Source organism: Oncorhynchus kisutch, linkage group LG17 (assembly GCF_002021735.2).
Source record: "Oncorhynchus kisutch isolate 150728-3 linkage group LG17, Okis_V2, whole genome shotgun sequence".
Classification (NCBI taxonomy): Eukaryota; Metazoa; Chordata; class Actinopteri; order Salmoniformes; family Salmonidae; genus Oncorhynchus; species Oncorhynchus kisutch.
This window is the reverse complement of record NC_034190.2, coordinates 82,058,668-82,081,016: the sequence shown is the minus strand read 5'-3', so window position 1 is coordinate 82,081,016 and position 22,349 is coordinate 82,058,668. Positions and strand designations below refer to the sequence as shown.

Here is a 22,349-nt window from a genome sequence, read left to right as displayed (position 1 = left end):
GGATTATGGTGTTATAGAAGAACCAATCAAAAAAACAACGGCAAACAAAACGTACTGCACAACCAACCACCAGTATGTGATGTATCACTACCGGGCAAGATCAAACGTTCACTAACATGGCAATGATACTGACGAGCCTCTCGCTGCTACACACAGCAGCGCACCAATCAATCCCCCGCCTTCACATTACGGCCCTGCTTAATCAATACGAACACACTGAATACAAAGGAACTATTATTAAACCATATATACAGATGTGAAATGCATCTGCCATCCACTCACAGCCTACGTGTTTACTGTTAAGATGTATTATAATGAACGTGGTGGGGACATGAAGTAGGGGATTACAATATTGGTGTTTGATTAATGATCAGCGTTAAAAATAAAAATAAACATGGAGATGAGAGAGAGAAGTGATGTGAAATACACGGAAGGTAATGTTAGGATCCTGTGTGTGCGGCTCTCTGGCTTAATGCCTATTCTACCTCATTTGCATGTGTAGATAATAAATTAATTAGACTCTCCAGCCCGTTCCGAGTGGCAAGAAGACAGAAATGTTTCTAAAATGCTGAGTTGCCATCGACAACTCCAACAGTAATGTTCGGCAGTCAAGGCCATTTGGTTTGATTTAATACAATAATTCATCAAATATAAGTGTTCCTCTGCCTGTCTTCCAAGGGATTCAATGTTTTGCTTTGATGTTGTTTCAAAAATATTTTTAAAAACATATCAATAACAAATCCTGTTTGTCATCACAATCTAAAGGAGAAAACCTACTGGGGTACATCTGAGGCAAACATCTTCTCCTGATTCTATATGTATGTTTACATCTGCCGGGGCGGCAGGGTAGCCTAGTGGTTAGAGCGTTGGACTAGTAACCAGAAGGTTGCGAGTTCAAACCCCCGAGCTGACAAGGTACAAATCTGTCGTTCTGCCCCTGAACAGGCAGTTAACCCACTGTTCCTAGGCCGTCATTGAAAATAAGCATTTGTTCTTAACTGACTTGCCTGGTTAAATAAAGAGTTAAAAAAAAAAAAAAAAATTCTGAGGCCAACATCTTCTCCTGATTCTATATGTATGTTTACATCTGAGGCAAACATCTTCTCCTGATTCTATATGTATGTTTACATCTGAGGCAAACATCTTCTCCTGATTCTATATGTATGTTTACATCTGAGGCAAACATCTTCTCCTGATTCTATATGTATGTTTACATCTGAGGCAAACATCTTCTCCTGATTCTATATGTATGTTTACATCTGAGGCAAACATCTTCTCCTGATTCTATATGTATGTTTACATCTGAGGCAAACATCTTCTCCTGATTCTATATGTATGTTTACATCTGAGGCAAACATCTTCTCCTGATTCTATATGTATGTTTACATCTGAGGCAAACATCTTCTCCTGATTCTATATGTATGTTTACATCTGAGGCAAACATCTTCTCCTGATTCTATATGTATGTTTACATCTGAGGCAAACATCTTCTCCTGATTCTATATGTATGTTTACATCTGAGGCCAACATCTTCTCCTGATTCTATAAGTATGTTTACATCTGAGGCCAACATCTTCTCCTGATTCTATAAGTATGTTTACATCTGAGGCAAACATCTTCTCCTGATTCTATATGTATGTTTACATCTGAGGCCAACATCTTCTCCTGATTCTATAAGTATGTTTACATCTGAGGCCAACATCTTCTCCTGATTCTATAAGTATGTTTACATCTGAGGCCAACATCTTCTCCTGATTCTATAAGTATGTTTACATCTGAGGCCAACATCTTCTCCTGATTCTATATGTATGTTTACATCTGAGGCAAACATCTTCTCCTGATTCTATAAGTATGTTTACATCTGAGGCAAACATCTTCTCCTGATTCTATATGTATGTTTACATCTGAGGCAAACATCTTCTCCTGATTCTATATGTATGTTTACATCTGAGGCCAACATCTTCTCCTGATTCTATAAGTATGTTTACATCTGAGGCCAACATCTTCTCCTGATTCTATATGTATGTTTACATGTTATGGCCAGCACTCTTCTCAGAGGTGCTCAGTACTCTCAGCCAGGAAACGGTACCGGTGTGTCCATACCCTAAATCCTATAATTAAAATGTGAAAATCCCCCCCAACTCCACCCCAGCCAAATACAAAAACAAAGCTGCACCCGACAGACACTGAGTCAAATTAGACATGCCTTAAAATAGGTGATTTCATTTCATTTTCTCAAAAATAGAAATACCGAAAGCAATAACCCACCCCATTGTCCAAAATGGACACGACAGAGAGGCAACGCTGCAGATCAATAGCTAGCTGTGTGTGGAGGTCATTTATTGTGCTACAAAACATGTTGCGTGTCTCCTTTCAAAAGGAGAGCGTGTCCCCTCCCCACTGTTCCCAGACTAGAGACCCTCCCCACTGTTCCCAGACTAGAGACCTCTCGCCACTGTTCCCAGCCCAGATTAGAGATCCCTCCCCACCATTCCAAGCCCAGAGACTAGAGACCACTCCCCACTGTTCCTAGACTAGAGAGTCCTCACCACTGTTCCCAGCCTAGAGACCCCTCCCCACTGTTCCCAGACTAGAGACCCCTCCCCACTGTTCCCAGACTAGAGACCCCTCCCCACTGTTCCCAGACTAGAGACCCCTCCCCACTGTTCCCAGACTAGAGACCCCTCCCCACTGTTCCCAGACTAGAGACCCCTCCCCACTGTTCCCAGACTAGAGACCCCTCCCCACTGTTCCCAGACTAGAGACGCCTATCCACTGTTCCCAGACTAGAGACCTCTACCCACTGTTCCCAGACTAAAGACCCCTCCCCACTGTTCCAATCCCAGAGACTAGAGACCCCTCCCCACTGTTCCCAGACTAGAGATCCCTCCACACTGTTCCAATCCCAGAGACTAGAGACCCCTCCCCACTGTTCCCAGACTAGAGACCCCTCCCCACTGTTCCCACACTAGAGACCTCTCCCCACTGTTCCCAGACTAGAGACTAGAGATCCCTCCCCACTGTTCCAATCCCAGAGACTAGAGACCCCTCCCCACTGTTCCCAGACTAGAGATCCCTCCACACTGTTCCAATCCCAGAGACTAGAGACCCCTCCCCACTGTTCCCACACTAGAGACCTCTCCCCACTGTTCCCAGACTAGAGACTAGAGATCCCTCCCCACTGTACCCAGAGTAGAGACCCCTCCCCACTGTACCCAGCCCAGAGACTAGAGACCCCTCCCCACTGTTCCCAGCCCAGAGACCCCTCCTCTGTAATCTACCAGAGGGCTGGTAAACTGTCCCCAGCCCAGTCCAAAGACCCCTCCCCTGTGATCCACACACAGTCCCTCTCCTTCACTGACGTACTCACACTGCGTGACATGCATGGTTGACTCCCCTATGGAGATTACATTTCAAAGCACAATTGAGAAATAGAGCAGAAACCAAACTCATAGCCTCCCTCCATCTATACAAACACAATGAACAGATCCATTCAACCAAGCAATAGCCCATCTCACCATTTAAGTGAGAAAACGCAAAGCGCTGGCATGTTTCAGTTTACAACATTAGCCTTTTATGTAGGTTTGTGTGACCTGAAACAGCAGAGTGAGGGTAAACACTGCCGAGAGTCCCCAGGTTGCTGTGGATTGCTGTTCTACCAGGGTTGTATTCATTGGGGCAGACCGTAGCAAAAACGTGGACCACTTCAGGTAGTCCCTGCTGTTTCAGTTCAGTTATATTTTGGTTTGGTGCCTAATTAACAAGGGCTCGGCTCTCTCACTACCTTATGCCCCCCCCCCCCCCCCCCCCACCACCACCTCCCCCACCTCCAGAATTTCATAGCTCCGTTTACCACATGACTCTGTCAAGTTGGCCACCGGTAAGCACTAGGTAATGAAAAGAGACCAGCAGTGCAGTCAGTGCACTCCACATTCTCCAAGCTGACCACATCTTTTCCAGCAGCCCATCACAATGCCTTCTCCCTGAGCAGTGAGTAGATGGCTGGGCTATACTGCATCTGATGCAGTGTCTTGTCTCGTCTTGTCACCCCCCCCCCCCCGTGTGAAGAAAACAGGTTACTTTGTCTACCATTGTTTTGAATTCAGTGGATGTGAATATCAACATGATTGTGCTTTTACACACAAAAGAGAAATTCTACATTACATATGATGTTATATTTCCATGTGGAATTCAGGGGGGGAAAAGTGCAAGTTAAAACACACAAGCTGTAAGGAACAACAAAAGACTCATATACCAACTGTCGTTTTTCAATATTACAAATAAATCCTTCAGGCACAAAATGGACATTAAGTGTTAAGTGTAGCCACATAAAAGCCAGCAACACACAGACAGAATTCAACAGACGTGTGTGTGTGTGTGTGTGTGTGTGTGTGTGTGTGTGTGTGTGTGTGTGTGTGTGTGAGAATGACAAAGACCAGTCATTTTATTCCCTGTGTGTCAGCCATCAACATTCTGTATCTGTACTCTCTTATTCTCATTAAACACATTAACACAAAAGGCAGTGCTGCTGATGCACCAAAAAAATGTAAACTGGAGAAAAACAAGCTGTCCTAAAGGAGACACTCTTCACTCGGTAGAGAGAGGGGTGGAGAGAGAAAAACAAGCTGTCCTAAAGGAGACACTCTTCACTCGGTAGAGAGAGGGGTGGAGAGAGAAAAACAAGCTGTCCTAAAGGAGACACTCTTCACTCGGTAGAGAGAGGGGTGGAGAGAGAGAGAGAGAGAGAGGGTGAATTGGAGGGAGGGAGAGCGAGAGCGAGAGAGAGCGAGAGGGAGAAAGAGAGGGCGAAGTGGAGGGAGAGAGGGAGAAAGAGAGGGCGAAGTGGAGGGAGAGAGCGAGAGGGCGAGAGGGAGAGAGAGAGAGGGCGAAGTGGAGGGAGAGAGAAAGAGGGCGAAGTGGAGGGAGAGAGAGAGAGCGCTGCTTGGCTATACAAATAAGTCAACTATAGCTGAAACAACAGAAAAGGTGACACGGATGAGTCTCACACTAAATCCTTCCCCTGCTCTGTCGTTCACTAGGTGATGTTGATTGTGGTGACTAAAAGTCATCAGCGATTGGGTCGTCTCTAACCAATCACAGTATCAAAGCCAATTGCGTACTTTTAAACGCTGCTTCACACCCACGTGTGTTCTGGCACAACCCATTGGTTTCTGGGACTTAGACGGCCCGAATGTGTTTGCATTCGGTGAATGGTCAGGCAGTCAGATCCAGACTCCTCGAGGAGACAAAACAAACGTCCGTGGGCGTAGCGTTTCAGCTGGAGCTAGGAGTCTGGCAACCCTATTCCCTATCTATTCCCTAGACCTTGGGGCCCTGGTCCAAAGTAGTGCACTATATAGGGAATAGGGGGCAATATGAAACAGACCGAGACTTGGCAGTGAAGGCTCAGAGGCCCTGGCATTCTAAGCACTGAGATCTAATAACTCCATTTAATCCATTCACCAGGGATGAGCAGACAAGTTGAAAAGGATAGAGAGAGAGAGAGGTGGAGAGAGAGAGAGGGGCAGAGAGAGGTTAAGAGAGAGGTTGAGAGAGAGACGGAGAGAGAGAGAGGGACAGAGAGAGAGAGAGGGACAGAGAGAGGGACAGAGAGAGAGAGAGGGACAGAGAGAGAGAGAGGGACAGAGAGGTTGAGAGAGAGAGAGAGAGAGAGAGAGAGAGAGGGACAGAGAGAGGGACAGAGAGAGAGAGAGGGACAGAGAGAGGGACAGAGAGAGAGAGAGGGACAGAGAGAGAGAGAGAGAGAGAGAGAGAGAGAGAGAGAGAGAGAGAGAGAGAGAGAGTTGAGAGAGAGAGAGAGAGAGAGAGGTTGAGAGAGAGAGAGAGAGAGAGAGGTTGAGAGAGAGAGAGAGAGAGGTTGAGAGAGAGAGAGAGAGGTTGAGAGAGAGAGAGAGGTTGAGAGAGAGAGAGAGCGAGAGGTTGAGAGAGAGAGAGAGCGAGAGAGAGGTTGAGAGAGAGAGAGAGAGGTTGAGAGAGAGAGAGAGAGAGAGGTTGAGAGAGAGAGAGAGAGAGAGAGGTTGAGAGAGAGGTTGAGAGAGAGAGAGAGAGAGAGAGGTTGAGAGAGGAGGTGAGAGAGAGAGAGAGAGGTTGAGAGAGAGAGAGAGAGGTTGAGAGAGAGACGAGAGAGGTTGAGAGAGAGAGAGAGAGAAGAGAGGGGTAGAGGGAGGTTGAGAGAGAGAGAGAGGTTGAGAGAGAGAGAGAGAGAGGTTGAGAGAGAGAGGAGAGAGAGGTTGAGAGAGAGAGAGAGAGAGAGGGGGGATAGAAGAGGTGGGATAGAGGAGGTGGGATAGAAGAGGTGGGAGGGGGAGGTGGGATAGAAGAGGTGGGAGGGGGGAGGTGGGATAGAAGAGGTGGGAGGGGGAGGTGGGATAGAAGAGGTGGGAGGGGGGAGGTGGGATAGAAGAGGTGGGAGGGGGGAGGTGGATAGAAGAGGTGGGAGGGGGAGGTGGGATAGAAGAGGTGGGAGGGGGGAGGTGGGATAGAAGAGGTGGGAGGGGGAGGTGGGTAGAAGAGGTGGGAGGGGGGAGGTGGGATAGAAGAGGTGGGAGGGGGGAGGTGGGATAGAAGAGGTGGGAAGGGGGGAGGTGGGATAGAAGAGGTGGAGGGGGAGGTGGGATAGAAGAGGTGGGAGGGGGGAGGTGGGATAGAAGAGGTGGGAGGGGGGAGGTGGATAGAAGAGGTGGGAGGGGGAGGTGGGATAGAAGAGGTGGGAGGGGGGAGGTGGGATAGAAGAGGTGGGAGGGGGGAGGTGGGATAGAAGAGGTGGGAGGGGGAGGTGGGATAGAAGAGGTGGGAGGGGGGAGGTGGGATAGAAGAGGTGGGAGGGGGGAGGTGGGATAGAAGAGGTGGGAGGGGGGAGGTGGGATAGAAGAGGTGGGAGGGGGGAGGTGGGATAGAAGAGGTGGGAGGGGGAGGTGGATAGAAGAGGTGGGAGGGGGAGGTGGGATAGAAGAGGTGGGAGGGGGGAGGTGGGATAGAAGAGGTGGGAGGGGGGAGGTGGGATAGAAGAGGTGGGAGGGGGAGGTGGGATAGAAGAGGTGGGAGGGGGGAGGTGGATAGAAGAGGTGGGAGGGGGGAGGTGGGATAGAAGAGGTGGGATAGAAGAGGTGGGATAGAGGAGGTGGGAGGGAGGAGGTGGGATAGAGGAGGTGGGAGGTGGGATAGAAGAGGTGGGAGGGGGAGGTGGGATAGAAGAGGTGGGAGGGGGAGGTGGGATAGAAGAGGTGGGAGGGGGGAGGTGGGATAGAAGAGGTGGGAGGGGGGAGGTGGGATAGAAGAGGTGGGAGGGGGGAGGTGGGATAGAAGAGGTGGGAGGGGGGAGGTGGATAGAAGAGGTGGGATAGAAGAGGTGGGATAGAGGAGGTGGGAGGGAGGAGGTGGGATAGAAGAGGTGGGAGGGGGAGGTGGGATAGAAGAGGTGGGAGGGGGAGGTGGGATAGAAGAGGTGGGATAGAAGAGGTGGGATAGAGGAGGTGGGAGGGAGGAGGTGGATAGAGGAGGTGGGAGGGAGGAGGTGGGATAGAGGAGGTGGGAGGGAGGAGGTGGGATAGAAGAGGTGGGATAGAAGAGGTGGGATAGAAGAGGTGGGAGGGACATCAGAGGCTTCATTTTCCTCCAACACATGACTCAATCTTAACAAAGTAACAGTTTTAAGCTGCAATATGTGAGACTTTTTGGGACCAGGGCCCGATTCCCTATATAGTGCACTACTTTAGACCAGAGCCCGATTCCCTATATAGTGCACTACTTTAGACCAGGGCCCGATTCCCTATATAGTGCACTACTTTAGACCAGGGCCCGATTCCCTATATAGTGCACTACTTTAGACTAGAGCCCGATTCCCTATATAGTGCACTACTTTAGACCAGAGCCCGATTCCCTATATAGTGCACTACTTTAGACCAGGGCCCGATTCCCTATATAGTGCACTACTTTAGACCAGGGCCCGATTCCCTATATAGTGCACTACTTTAGACTAGAGCCCGATTCCCTATATAGTGCACTACTTTAGACCAGAGCCCTATTCCCTATATAGTGCACTACTTTAGACCAGAGCCCTATTCCCTATATAGTGCACTACTTTAGACTAGAGCCCGATTCCCTATATAGTGCACTACTTTAGACTAGAGCCCGATTCCCTATATAGTGCACTACTTTAGACCAGAGCCCTATTCCCTATATAGTGCACTACTTTAGACTAGAGCCCGATTCCCTATATAGTGCACTACTTTAGACTAGAGCCCGATTCCCTATATAGTGCACTACTATAGACCAGAGCCCTATTCCCTATATAGTGCACTACTTTAGACTAGAGCCCGATTCCCTATATAGTGCACTACTTTAGACCAGAGCCCTATTCCCTATATAGTGCACTACTTTAGACTAGAGCCCGATTCCCTATATAGTGCACTACTTTAGACTAGAGCCCGATTCCCTATATAGTGCACTACTATAGACCAGAGCCCTATTCCCTATATAGTGCACTACTTTAGACTAGAGCCCGATTCCCTATATAGTACACTACTATAGACCAGAGCCCTATTCCCTATATAGTGCACTACTTTAGACCAGAGCCCGATTCCCTATATAGTACACTACTATAGACCAGAGCCCTATTCCCTATATAGTGCACTACTTTAGACCAGAGCCCTATTCCCTATATAGTGCACTACTTTAGACTAGAGCCCTATTCCCTATATAGTGCACTACTTTAGACCAGAGCCCTATTCCCTATATAGTGCACTACTTTAGACTAGAGCCCTATTCCCTATATAGTGCACTACTTTAGACTAGAGCCCTATTCCCTATATAGTGCACTACTTTAGACCAGAGCCCTATTCCCTATATAGTGCACTACTTTAGACTAGAGCCCTATTCCCTATATAGTGCACTACTTTAGACCAGAGCCCTATTCCCTATATAGTGCACTACTTTAGACTAGAGCCCTATTCCCTATATAGTGCACTACTTTAGACCAGAGCCCTATTCCCTATATAGTGCACTACTTTAGACCAGAGCCCTATTCCCTATATAGTGCACTACTTTAGACCAGAGCCCTATTCCCTATATAGTGCACTACTTTAGACTAGAGCCCTATTCCCTATATAGTGCACTACTTTAGACCAGAGCCCTATTCCCTATATAGTGCACTACTTTAGACCAGAGCCCTATTCCCTATATAGTGCACTACTTTAGACCAGGGCCCTATTCCCTATATAGTGCACTACTTTAGACCAGAGCCCTATTCCCTATATAGTGCACTACTTTAGACTAGAGCCCTATTCCCTATATAGTGCACTACTTTAGACCAGAGCCCTATTCCCTATATAGTGCACTACTTTAGACCAGGGCCCTATTCCCTGTATAGTACACTACTATAGACCAGGGCCCTATTCCCTATATAGTGCACTACTTTAGACCAGAGCCCTATTCCCTATATAGTGCACTACTTTAGACTAGAGCCCTATTCCCTATATAGTGCACTACTTTAGACCAGAGCCCTATTCCCTATATAGTGCACTACTTTAGACTAGAGCCCTATTCCCTATATAGTGCACTACTATAGACCAGAGCCCTATTCCCTATATAGTGCACTACTATAGACCAGAGCCCTATTCCCTATATAGTGCACTACTATAGACCAGAGCCCTATTCCCTATATAGTGCACTACTTTAGACCAGAGCCCTATTCCCTATATAGTGCACTACTTTAGACTAGAGCCCTATTCCCTATATAGTGCACTACTTTAGACCAGAGCCCTATTCCCTATATAGTGCACTACTATAGACCAGAGCCCTATTCCCTATATAGTGCACTACTTTAGACCAGAGCCCTATTCCCTATATAGTGCACTACTTTAGACTAGAGCCCTATTCCCTATATAGTGCACTACTTTAGACCAGAGCCCTATTCCCTATATAGTGCACTACTTTAGACCAGAGCCCTATTCCCTATATAGTGCACTACTTTAGACTAGAGCCCTATTCCCTATATAGTGCACTACTATAGACTAGAGCCCTATTCCCTATATAGTGCACTACTTTAGACCAGAGCCCTATTCCCTATATAGTGCACTACTTTAGACTAGAGCCCTATTCCCTATATAGTGCACTACTTTAGACCAGAGCCCTATTCCCTATATAGTGCACTACTATAGACCAGAGCCCTATTCCCTATATAGTGCACTACTTTAGACCAGAGCCCTATTCCCTATATAGTGCACTACTTTAGACCAGAGCCCTATTCCCTATATAGTGCACTACTTTAGACCAGAGCCCTATTCCCTATATAGTGCACTACTTTAGACCAGAGCCCTATTCCCTATATAGTGCACTACTTTAGACCAGAGCCCTATTCCCTATATAGTGCACTACTTTAGACCAGAGCCCTATTCCCTATATAGTGCACTACTTTAGACCAGAGCCCTATTCCCTATATAGTGCACTACTTTAGACCAGAGCCCTATTCCCTATATAGTGCACTACTTTAGACCAGAGCCCTATTCCCTATATAGTGCACTACTTTAGACCAGAGCCCTATTCCCTATATAGTGCACTACTTTAGACTAGAGCCCTATTCCCTATATAGTGCACTACTTTAGACCAGAGCCCTATTCCCTATATAGTGCACTACTTTAGACCAGAGCCCTATTCCCTATATAGTGCACTACTTTAGACCAGAGCCCTATTCCCTATATAGTGCACTACTTTAGACCAGAGCCCTATTCCCTATATAGTGCACTACTTTAGACCAGAGCCCTATGGTGTATTCCATATAGAAGAGGGGCCATTTGAGACAGCCAGTCAGATATAGGCCTATACATTGAGACAGCCAGTCAGATATAGGCCTATACATTGAGACAGTCAGTCAGATATAGGCCTATACATTGAGACAGCCAGTCAGATAGGCCTGTACATTGAGACAGCCAGTCAGATATAGGCCTATACATTGAGACAGTCAGTCAGATGTAGGCCTGTACATTGAGCCAGTCAGATATAGGCCTGTACATTGAGCCAGTCAGATATAGGCCTGTACATTGAGACAGTCAGATATAGGCCTATACATTGAGACAGTCAGATATCATCGACTGCATCCTTATGTAATACATGTATCACTAGCCACTTTAACTATGCCACTTTGTTTACATACTCATCTCATATGTATATACTGTACTCAATATCATCTACTGTATCTTGCCTATGCTGCTTTGTACCATCACTCATTCATATATCCTTATGTACATATTCCTTATCCCCTTACACTGGGTATAAGACAGTAGTTTTTTTTGAATTGTTAGTTAGATTACTTGTTCGTTATTACTGCATTGTCGGAACTAGAAGCACAAGCATTTCACTACACTCGCATTAACATCTGCTAACCATGTGTATGTGACAAATAAAATTTGATTTGATTTGATTTGATTTAGGCCTATACATTGAGACAGTCAGATATAGGCCTGTACATTGAGCCCGTCAGATATAGGCCTGTACATTGAGACAGACAGTCAGATATAGGCCTATACATTGAGCCAGTCAGATATAGGCCTGTACATTGAGCCAGTCAGATATAGGCCTGTACATTGAGACAGTCAGATATAGGCCTGTACATTGAGCCCGTCAGATATAGGCCTGTACATTGAGCCAGTCAGATATAGGCCTGTACATTGAGACAGACAGTCAGATGTAGGCCTGTACATTGAGACAGTCAGATATAGGCCTGTACATTGAGACAGACAGTCAGATGTAGGCCTGTACATTGAGACAGTCAGATATAGGCCTGTACATTGAGCCAGTCAGATATAGGCCTGTACATTGAGCCAGTCAGATATAGGCCTGTACATTGGACTTGCATTACCATAAGCTTTCAATTCATTTGTTTTCCAGGTGTAGTCAGACAATATTTTAAATATTTTAAGTTAAAGGTTTCTCTGAATGATATTGTCTGAACATGGAGCACGCTAAAACACTGTTGGGTTGCTCATTGGATCCAACATTTCTTCATTTCTTATAACTTCCTGGATTGTGTGTGTATTGTTTTGTATTGCTAGATGTTACTGCACTGTTGGAGGCTGGAAACATAAGCATTTAACTGCATCTGCGATAACATCTGCAGATCTGTGTACGCAAACAAATAAACGTTTATTTGATTTTATTTGACGTACGCCGTCTCTGCTGATAGGCCCCCTTTTTTTTGGCAGGTAGGAAAATATTCAATTCATAATTTAAGTCCTTCCTGCCCTTTTAGCCTTCGTGGTGTCTTTGAGGAGCTACTTTACACGTTTACAAATCCAGATGAGAGGAGAGGAGGAGAAGAGTCTTACCAGACCAGTTACAACACAGACTGGTCCAAAATGTAGATGAGAGGAGAGGAAGAGTCTTACCAGACCAGTTACAACACAGACTGGTCCAAAATGTAGATGAGAGGAAAAAGGGGAGGCAGCAACAACAAACAGCTCAGTTTATTTCATTTACAATGAAAGCCATTCCAGAGAAATAAAGCACTTTCAGATAAAACAAAATAATAATTGGATAAAATGTGGTTAGCTAGGTTGTAAAGCTCCATTTTCGACCACCATTTTCAAAATGGTGGTCGACCGTCAACATGAATTGAACAGGAGTTACCAGAACAACAGCTCAACACATATACTAAAACGCTAGGAGAACCTCTATATACACACACACACACACACACACACACACACACGGTGGTAGTAAACGACTCCTTGAACGACAGAAGGTGACAAAAGCACCGCTGAAAATCAATCTAGGCTTTAAAACAATCCCCCACTAGACAAAGACTGAAACGATCCCCATTCACACACACTAATTACTGTGGTTTCAAACCAAGCATTTTATAGTGGGATCATTATGAGGTTAGAAAAACCTGACTGGAGAGGGAAGCTATTCCACAGAACGTTATATTATACTTCAGAAATAGTTTAAAAAAAATCTCAAATGGCACCCTATTCCCTATTTGGTGCACTACTTTAGACCAGTTTTGGTAGTGCACTATATAGGGAATAGGGTGTCATTTGGGAAGTACACATAGCTATCTTGTTTACTTTGCCATTCACAGTCACATTTGGCAAGCTCACTCACAGTACCACTCTGAACCAAAACCAAGACACATATTCATGGTGTTTATTCATGTCCCAGCCAAGCCACACAAACGAACGCAGGAGATCTCGCTTCCCAACACAGCAGCCATTCTGGTAAAACTGTTGAGTGTGAAGCGAAGTAGATAAGTAAAAAATATATATATATATATTTCCAACTGGTTAGAAGAGAAGCTACCTGGGGTAAACACATTGATTAAATGGATGAAGGGATATATGAACCAGTACACGTTTATTTTGATCCACCACAATGAAAGAAAAAGCCATTGCTCATTGGTTAAAGGACAACCATTAACTCCACTGTTGTACTCACCTAGCTATTGATACATATGGTTGTTCTATTGTACTCACCTAGCTATTGATACATGTGGTTGTTCTGTTGTACTCACCTAGCTATTGATACATATGGTTGTTCTGTTGTACTCAACTAGCTATTGATACATATGGTTGTTCTGTTGTACTCACCTAGCTATTGATACATATGGTTGTTCTGTTGTACTCACCTAGCTATTGATACATATGGTTCTGTTGTACTCACCTAGCTATTGATACATATGGTTCTGTTGTACTCACCTAGCTACTGATACATATGGTTGTTCTGTTGTACTCACCTAGCTATTGATACATATGGTTCTGTTGTACTCACCTAGCTACTGATACATATGGTTGTTCTGTTGTACTCACCTAGCTATTGATACATGTGGTTGTTCTGTTGTACTCACCTAGCTATTGATACATATGGTTGTTCTGTTGTACTCACCTAGCTATTGATACATATGGTTCTGTTGTACTCACTTAGCTACTGATACATATGGTTCTGTTGTACTCACCTAGCTATTGATACATATGGCTGTTCTGTTGCACTCACCTAGCTACTGATACGTGTATTTATTTTATTTAACAAGACAAGTCCGTTAAGAACAAATACTTATTTTACAATGACGCCTACACCGGCCAAACTCGGACGACGCTGGGCCAATTGTGCGCCGCCCTATGGGACTCCCAATCACAGCCTGGAATCGCACCAGGTCTGTAGTGTAGTGACGCCTCTTGCACTGAGATGCAGTGCCTTAGACCGCTGCGCCACTCTGGAGCCCGACATACATATGTTATTGTTATAATGTTGTACTCCAGTAAGCCCCGTCTCTCTCTCTAAGGTACTACTCCAGTAAGCCCCGTCTCTCTCTCTAAGGTACTACTCCAGTAAGCCCCGTCTCTCTCTCTAAGGTACTACTCCAGTAAGCCCCTGTCTAAGGTACTACTCCAGTAAGCCCCTGTCTAAGGTACTACTCCAGTAAGCCCCTGTCTAAGGTACTACTCCAGTAAGCCCCTGTCTAAGGTACTACTCCAGTAAGCCCCTGTCTGTCTGTCTCTCTAAGGTACTACTCCAGTAAGCCCTTGTCTGTCTGTCTCTCTAAGGTATTACTCCAGTAAGCCCCTGTCTAAGGTCCTACTCCAGTAAGCCCTTGTCTGTCTCTCTAAGGTACTACTCCAGTAAGCCTCCAATTTTTCACATTCAGAGACTAGAGCTGCACTCACATGAGCTGCGTGTCTCCGCGCGTGTCTCCGCGCGTGTCTCTGCCCCAATCTCTGTCCAGACTAAAACAGGTCCCAATCCCAGCAGAATAAAAGAGCAGTTCAGAGCAGCAATACAGAAAAACACTGAGGAGTGGGACTGTTGGTCACCAAGGGGAGTGGGACTGTTGGTCACCAAGGGGAGTGGGACTGTTGGTCACCAAGGGGAGTGGGACTGTTGGTCAGCTTAAAGGGACTGGGACTGTTGGTCAGCTTAAAGGGACTGGGACTGTTGGTCAGCTTAAAGGGACTGGGACTGTTGGTCACCAAGGGGAGTGGGACTGTTGGTCAGCTTAAAGGGACTGGTACTGTTGGTCAGCTTAAAGGGACTGGTACTGTTGGTCACCAAGGGGAGTGGGACTGTTGGTCAGCTTAAAGGGACTGGGACTGTTGGTCACCAAGGGGAGTGGGACTGTTGGTCACCTTAAGGGACTGGTACTGTTGGTCAGCTTAAAGGGACTGGTACTGTTGGTCAGCTTAAAGGGACTGGTACTGTTGGTCAGCTTAAAGGGACTGGTACTGATGGTCAGCTTAAAGGGACTGGTACTGATGGTCAGCTTAAAGGGACTGGGACTGATGGTCAGTTTAAAGGGACTGGGACTGATGGTCAGCTTAAAGGGACTGGGACTGTTGGTCAGCTTAAAGGAACTGGGACTGTTGGTCAGCTTAAAGGAACTGGGACTGTTCGTCACTAAGGGGACTGGGACTGTTCCTCACTAAGGGGACTGGGACTGTTCCTCACTAAGGGGACTGGGACTGTTCCTCACTAAGGGGACTGGGACTGTTCCTCACTAAGGGGACTGGGACTGTTCCTCACTAAGGGGACTGGGACTGTTCCTCACTTAAAGTCTCTCCAAGCGGGTGAGACTGAGGATACGTCCCAAATGGCACCCTATTCCCTATTTAGTGCACTACCTTTTGACCAGGGCCTATAGGGCTCTGGTCAAAAGTAGAGCACTAAATAGGGAAATAAGATGCCATTTGAGGGACACACTAAGAGCCCTGCCTGGCTAGCGCAAGAGGCGGACGTTTATTTCAGCCAGAGCTCTGTGTGAACAAAGAACAGGAGAAATAAACAGCATCGGTCTGATCAAACGCTCTGGATCCTATTAACCACCACCACGTCTCTAGCTACAGAATGGACGTGTACACATGGCACCCTCGTCCCTATGCAGCTCCTGATCAAAAGTAGTACCACTATATAGGGAATAGGGCTCTAGTCTATAGTAGTGCACTATATAGGGAATAGGGCTCTGGTCTAAAGTAGTGCACTATATAGGGAATAGGGCTCTAGTCTATAGTAGTGCACTATATAGGGAATAGGGCTCTGGTCTAAAGTAGTGCACTATATAGGGAATAGGGCTCTGGTCTAAAGTAGTGCACTATATAGGGAATAGGGCTCTAGTCTAAAGTAGTGCACTATATAGGGAATAGGGCTCTGGTCTAAAGTAGTGCACTATATAGGGAATAGGGCTCTGGTCTAAAGTAGTGCACTATATAGGGAATAGGGCTCTGGTCTAAAGTAGTGCACTATATAGGGAATAGGGCTCTAGTCTAAAGTAGTGCACTATATAGGGAATAGGGCCCTGGTCTAAAGTAGTGCACTATATAGGGAATAGGGCTCTGGTCTATAGTAGTGCACTATATAGGGAATAGGGCTCTGGTCTAAAGTAGTGCACTATATAGGGAATAGGGCTCTGGTCTAAAGCAGTGCACTATATAGGGAATAGGGCTCTAGTCTAAAGTAGCGCACTATATAGGGAATAGGGCCCTGGTCTAAAGTAGTGCACTATATAGGGAATAGGGCTCTGGTCTAAAGTAGTGCACTATATAGGGAATAGGGCTCTGGTCTAAAGTAGTGCACTATATAGGGAATAGGGCTCTAGTCTAAAGTAGTGCACTATATAGGGAATAGGGCCCTGGTCTAAAGTAGTGCACTATATAGGGAATAGGGCTCTGGTCTATAGTAGTGCACTATATAGGGAATAGGGCTCTGGTCTAAAGTAGTGCACTATATAGGGAATAGGGCTCTGGTCTAAAGCAGTGCACTATATAGGGAATAGGGCTCTAGTCTAAAGTAGTGCACTATATAGGGAATAGGGCCCTGGTCTATAGTAGTGCACTATATAGGGAATAGGGCTCTGGTCTAAAGTAGTGCACTATATAGGGAATAGGGCTCTGGTCTAAAGCAGTGCACTATATAGGGAATAGGGCTCTAGTCTAAAGTAGTGCACTATATAGGGAATAGGGCCCTGGTCTAAAGTAGTGCACTATAGAGGGAACAGGATGCCATTTTGGATGCACATCTGAGTGAGATCACCAAAACTCATAACAGATAGACACTGACAATGGATTACATGAGGTTGAATGTAAAGGAAATTGTGTCAGTTGGGGTTAGAATCTAAAAGAGAGGTTAACCTCACATCTATCTCTCAGCTTGTCTGTTCAGATAGCAAGAATCTGTCTGCTCCATTTCACAGACAGCGAGAGAGACCGACGAGGGGGAGGGAGAGAGAGAGAGAGAGAGAGAGAGAGAGGGAGAGAGAGAGAGAGAGAGAGAGAGAGAGGAGCGGATGGAGAGAGAGAGAGAGAGAGAGAGAGAGAGAGAGGAGCGGATGGAGAGAGAGAGAGAGAGAGAGAGAGAGGAGCGGGTGGGAGAGAGAGAGAGAGAGAGAGAGGAGCGGATGGAGAGAGAGAGAGGAGCGGATGGAGAGAGAGAGAGAGGATAGAGAGAGGGAGTGGATAGAGAGAGAGGGAGGGATAGAGGATAGAGAGAGAGGGAGTGGAGAGAGAGAGAGAATAGAGAGAGAGGGAGTGGAGAGAGAGAGAGAATAGAGAGAGAGGGAGTGGAGCGAGAGAGAGAGAGAGAGAGGGAGTGGAGCGAGAGAGAGAGAGAGAGAGAGAGAGAGAGAGGGAGTGGAGCGAGAGAGAGCGAGGGAGTGGATAGAGATAAAGGCTACAGCACATACAGTCTCTGCCTGCCTCAACTTCCTACTCTGCCACCTTATGGCCACTCTGAGGAACTACATCGTCACACCTGCTGTGTAAAACCCACTGAATGAATTTACCCCAAACACAACCAAATAAATACATCTTTATCGAGGTATATATAAATTAGTCTAACTGAAACCAAACCTTATAATTTTTCCCCCATTTATTAAATGTTTATTATATATATATTTTTAAATGGGGATTAGATCAGCTTTAATAGTGCAGAAAGATTGTAGCTTCCATCAACGTAATTATCTGCATTATTTCCAATCCCCCATATATATTTATATTTATCAGTACCAGTCAAAAGTTGACACACCTACTCATTCAAAGGTTTTTTATTTTTACTATTTTCTACATTTGTAGAATAATAACGAAGATATCAGAACTATGTAATAACACATATGGAGTCATGTAGTAACCAATAAAGTGTTAAACAAAATATGTTTTAGATTCTTCAAAGTAGCCACCCTTTGCCTTGATGACAGCTTTGCACACTTAGCATTCTCTCAACCAGCTTCACCTGGAATGCTGTTCCAACAGTCTTGAAGGAGTTCACACATTTGCTGAGCAATTGTTGGCTGCTTTTCCTTCACAACTGGGTTGAGGTTGGGTGATTGTGGAGGCCAGGTCATCTGATGCAGTACTCCATCACTCCCCTTCTTGGTCAAATAGCCCTTACACAGCCTGGAGGTGTGTTTTGGGTTATTGTCCTGCTGAAAAACAAATGATAGTCCCACTAAGCACAGAGATCATCCGTTCACCTACTCTTCATCTCACAAAGACACTGTGGCTGGAACCAAAACTCTCAAATTTTGACTCATCAGATCAAAGGATAGATTTCCACTGGTCTAATGTCCATTGCTTGTGTTTCTTGGCCCAAGCAAGTGTCTTCTTCATATTGGTGTCCTTTACTAGTGGTATCTTTGCAGCAATTCAACCATTAATGCCCGATTCACACAGTCTCCTCTGAACAGTTGATGTTGAGATGTGTCTGTTACTTGAACTCTGTGAAGCATTTATTTGGACTGCTATCTGAGGTGCAGTTAATTCTATTGAATTTATCCTCTGCAGCAGAGGTAACTCTGGGTCTTCCTTTCCTGTGGCGGTCCTCATGAGAACCAGTTTCATCTTAGTGCTTGATGGTTTTTTGCGACTGCACTTGAAGAAACTTTCAAAGTTCTTGAAACTGTCCATATTGACTGACCTTCATGTCTTACAGTAATGGACTGTCGTTTCTCTTTGCTTATTTGAAATGTTCTTGCCATAATATGGACTGGGTCTTTACCAAATAGGGCTTTCTGTTTACCCCCCTACCTTGTCACAACACAACTGATTGGCTCAAACGCGTTAAGGACATAAATTCCACGAATTAACTTTTAACAAGTCACACCCTGTTAATTGAAATGCATTCCAGGTGACCACCTCATGAAGCTGGTTGAGAGAATGCCAAGAGTGTGCAAAGCGGTCATCAAGGCAAAGGGTGGCTACTTTGAAGAATCTCAAATATAAAATATATTTTGATTTGTTAAACACTTTTTTGGTTATAGCATTCATCGTTTTGATTTAAAATTATTATTATCAACTGGGTGATTCAAGCCCTGAATGCTGATTGGCTGACAGCCGTGGTATATCAGACCGTATACCACAGGTATGACAGAACATTTATTTATACTGCTCTAGTTAAATTGGTAACCAGTTTAAAAGAGCAATAAGGCACTTGGAGGGTTTGTGGTATATGGCCAATAAGCGAAGGGCTGCGTTGTGCCTAAGAACAGCCCTTAGCCGTGGTATATTGGCCATATACCACACCCCCTTATGCTTAATTCTACAATGTAGAAAACAGTAAAACAATGAAGAAAAACCCTGGAATGAGTCGGTGTGTCCAAACCTTTGACTGGTACTGTATATCAGGGATGCAAACTAGGTACCTTTCGGCGAAATTAGCCGTTTTGAATCCAAAACAAGTGATCTGTGTGATTTGTGTAGATCCGATGAATTAGGTGAAAATGAGACTTTGCTTGTTAAACCATGAAGTGGAGCTGGGCCTGGCTTAAGCTGGATGCCACTATAGAGGTGAAAGAAACCCCACACACTTTCTCTCTTTCTCACTTTTTCAATACAGTGGATATAAAGGGGTATAAACATTATTTTTGCACACATGAAGCCTTGTGCACATGATCAATGTCTACTATCGTGGCCACTATAATAGAACAAAAATAGAATGCCTATTTGTTTCATTCATTTCTTCACAACAGGTTTATTTTTCTTCCCCCAAGTGCAATATTTATTGTTTTAGTTTCTACAAATTGTAAATTAAAAGATACAATTTTTTGCTAAAAATATTATTGATCGATTGACTATGACTTTTCAGATCACCCATCTGCAGTGTTCGCGCCAGGTAAATGTTGCAATTCTTCAGCCATTCCTGAACCTGTGACCACAAACAAGCTACATATGGACAGGTTGTATGGAAAGTTGTATCCCCCATATATAGAACATTCTATTGGTTGCAAGAATTTTGTATAATAATTTAAATTTAAAAATGTGAAGTTTCGAATCCGGTGTCGTTTTGCGTATCCATTCATAAACCATATGCCATGGCATTGGTAAATCTCCAACTACTTTGCAATCTATATGGCACTTCTGTCCTTTTGTTGGTCCTGAAATTAAACCGGTAAACTTTTTTCATTTATCACAATTTCATTTAACCAAATTCTGGTCCAATACTTTAGTAGCATACGCTTTTTGACTTCTAGTACTTTTCAATAATCAATTTTCCTCGTCTAGTCTAGTTCGGCTCCACTGCCCCCACACTGTGATAATGATCAAGCTGGCTGGCTGTCCACTTTACAGATGGTAATATTCATCTAGCTGGCTGGCTGTCCACTTTACAGATGGTAATATTCATCTAGCTGGCTGGCTGTCCACTTTACAGATGGTAATATTCATCTAGCTGGCTGGCTGTCCACTTTACAGATGGTAATATTCATCTAGCTGACTGGCTGTCCACTTTACAGATGATGATAACAGTAATGATAACTGTTGCTGGGAAATGTATAGGGCCAGAAAAAACGGAACGGACCACTGCTGACCGGGGGGAAGGTGGAACGGACCACTGCTGACCGGGGGGAAGGTGGAACGGACCACTGCTGACCGGGGGGAAGGTGGAACGGACCACTGCTGACCGGGGGGGAAGGTGGAACGGACCACTGCTGACCGGGGGGGAAGGTGGAACGGACCACTGCTGACCGGGGGGGAAGGTGGAACGGACCACTGCTGACCGGGGGGGAAGGTGGAACGGACCACTGCTGACCGGGGGGAAAGATGGAACGGACCACTGCTGAACGGGGGAAAGGTGGAACGGACCACTGCTGACCGGGGGAAGGTGGAACGGACCACTGCTGACCGGGGGGAGGTGGAACGGACCACTGCTGACCGGGGGGAGGTGGAACGGACCACTGCTGACCGGGGGGAGGTGGAACGGACCACTGCTGACCGGGGGGAAGGATGAACGGACCACTGCTGACCGGGGGGAAGGATGAACGGACCACTGCTGAACGGGGGAAAGGTGGAACGGACCAACTGCTGAACGGGGGAAGGTGGAACGGACCACTGCTGACCGGGGGGAAGGTGGAACGGACCACTGCTGACCGGGGGGGAAGGTGGAACGGACCACTGCTGACCAGGGGGAAGGTGGAACGGACCACTGCTGACCGGGGGAAGGTGGAACGGACCACTGCTGACCAGGGGGGAGGTGGAACGGACCACTGCTGACCAGGGGGTAGGTGGAACGGACCACTGCTGACCAGGGGGGAGGTGGAACGGACCACTGCTGACCAGGGGGGAGGTGGAACGGACCACTGCTGACCAGGGGGGAGGTGGAACGGACCACTGCTGACCAGGGGGGAGGTGGAACGGACCACTGCTGACCAGGGGGGAGGTGGAACGGACCACTGCTGACCAGGGGGGAGGTGGAACGGACCACTGCTGACCAGGGGGGAGGTGGAACGGACCACTGCTGACCAGGGGGGAGGTGGAACGGACCACTGCTGACCAGGGGGGAGGTGGAACGGACCACTGCTGACCAGGGGGGAGGTGGAACGGACCACTGCTGACCAGGGGGGAGGTGGAACGGACCACTGCTGACCGGGGGAAGGTGGAACGGACCACTGCTGACCCGGGGGAAGGTGGAACGGACCACTGCTGACCGGGGGAAGGTGGAACGGACCACTGCTGACCAGGGGGAAGGTGGAACGGACCACTGCTGACCAGGGGGGAGGTGGAACGGACCACTGCTGACCAGGGGAGACATAAAAAGGGGTTTACTTGGCAGTAGTTTCTGTGTGGCATCTCACTATTGTCTTAAAGTCTATAAGACATCATCTCACTATTGTCTTAAAGTCTATAAGACATCATCTCACTATTGTCTTGAAGTCTATAAGACATCATCTCACTATTGTCTTGAAGTCTATAAGACATCATCTCACTATTGTCTTAAAGTCTATAAGACATCATCTCACTATTGTCTTAAAGTCTATAAGACATCATTGGGTTTCCACAGACAAAAATGGGAGGTACAATAAATGATAAATGTACTGTGCTAAAGCTGCAACATGTAATCTGTCATTCTCATTGAAAACCAGT

General features: G+C 46.1%; 2 protein-coding genes across 2 annotated transcripts in view; both read right to left on the bottom strand.

Annotated features, from left to right (window-relative positions):
* Window positions 1–22,349, bottom strand: part of LOC109883993 (arginine-glutamic acid dipeptide repeats protein-like) — a 195,699-nt gene that overhangs the window by 106,983 nt on the left and 66,367 nt on the right. The window lies entirely within an intron of this gene.
* LOC116354371 (proline-rich extensin-like protein EPR1) lies at window positions 14,844–22,017 on the bottom strand. The gene is made up of 3 exons (XM_031793354.1): window positions 20,798–22,017; window positions 15,135–15,365; window positions 14,844–14,967 (listed from the first exon to the last, which is right to left on the bottom strand). The coding sequence occupies exons 1-3, from the start codon at window positions 22,015–22,017 to the stop codon at window positions 14,844–14,846; spliced, it is 1,575 nt and encodes a 524-aa protein (XP_031649214.1).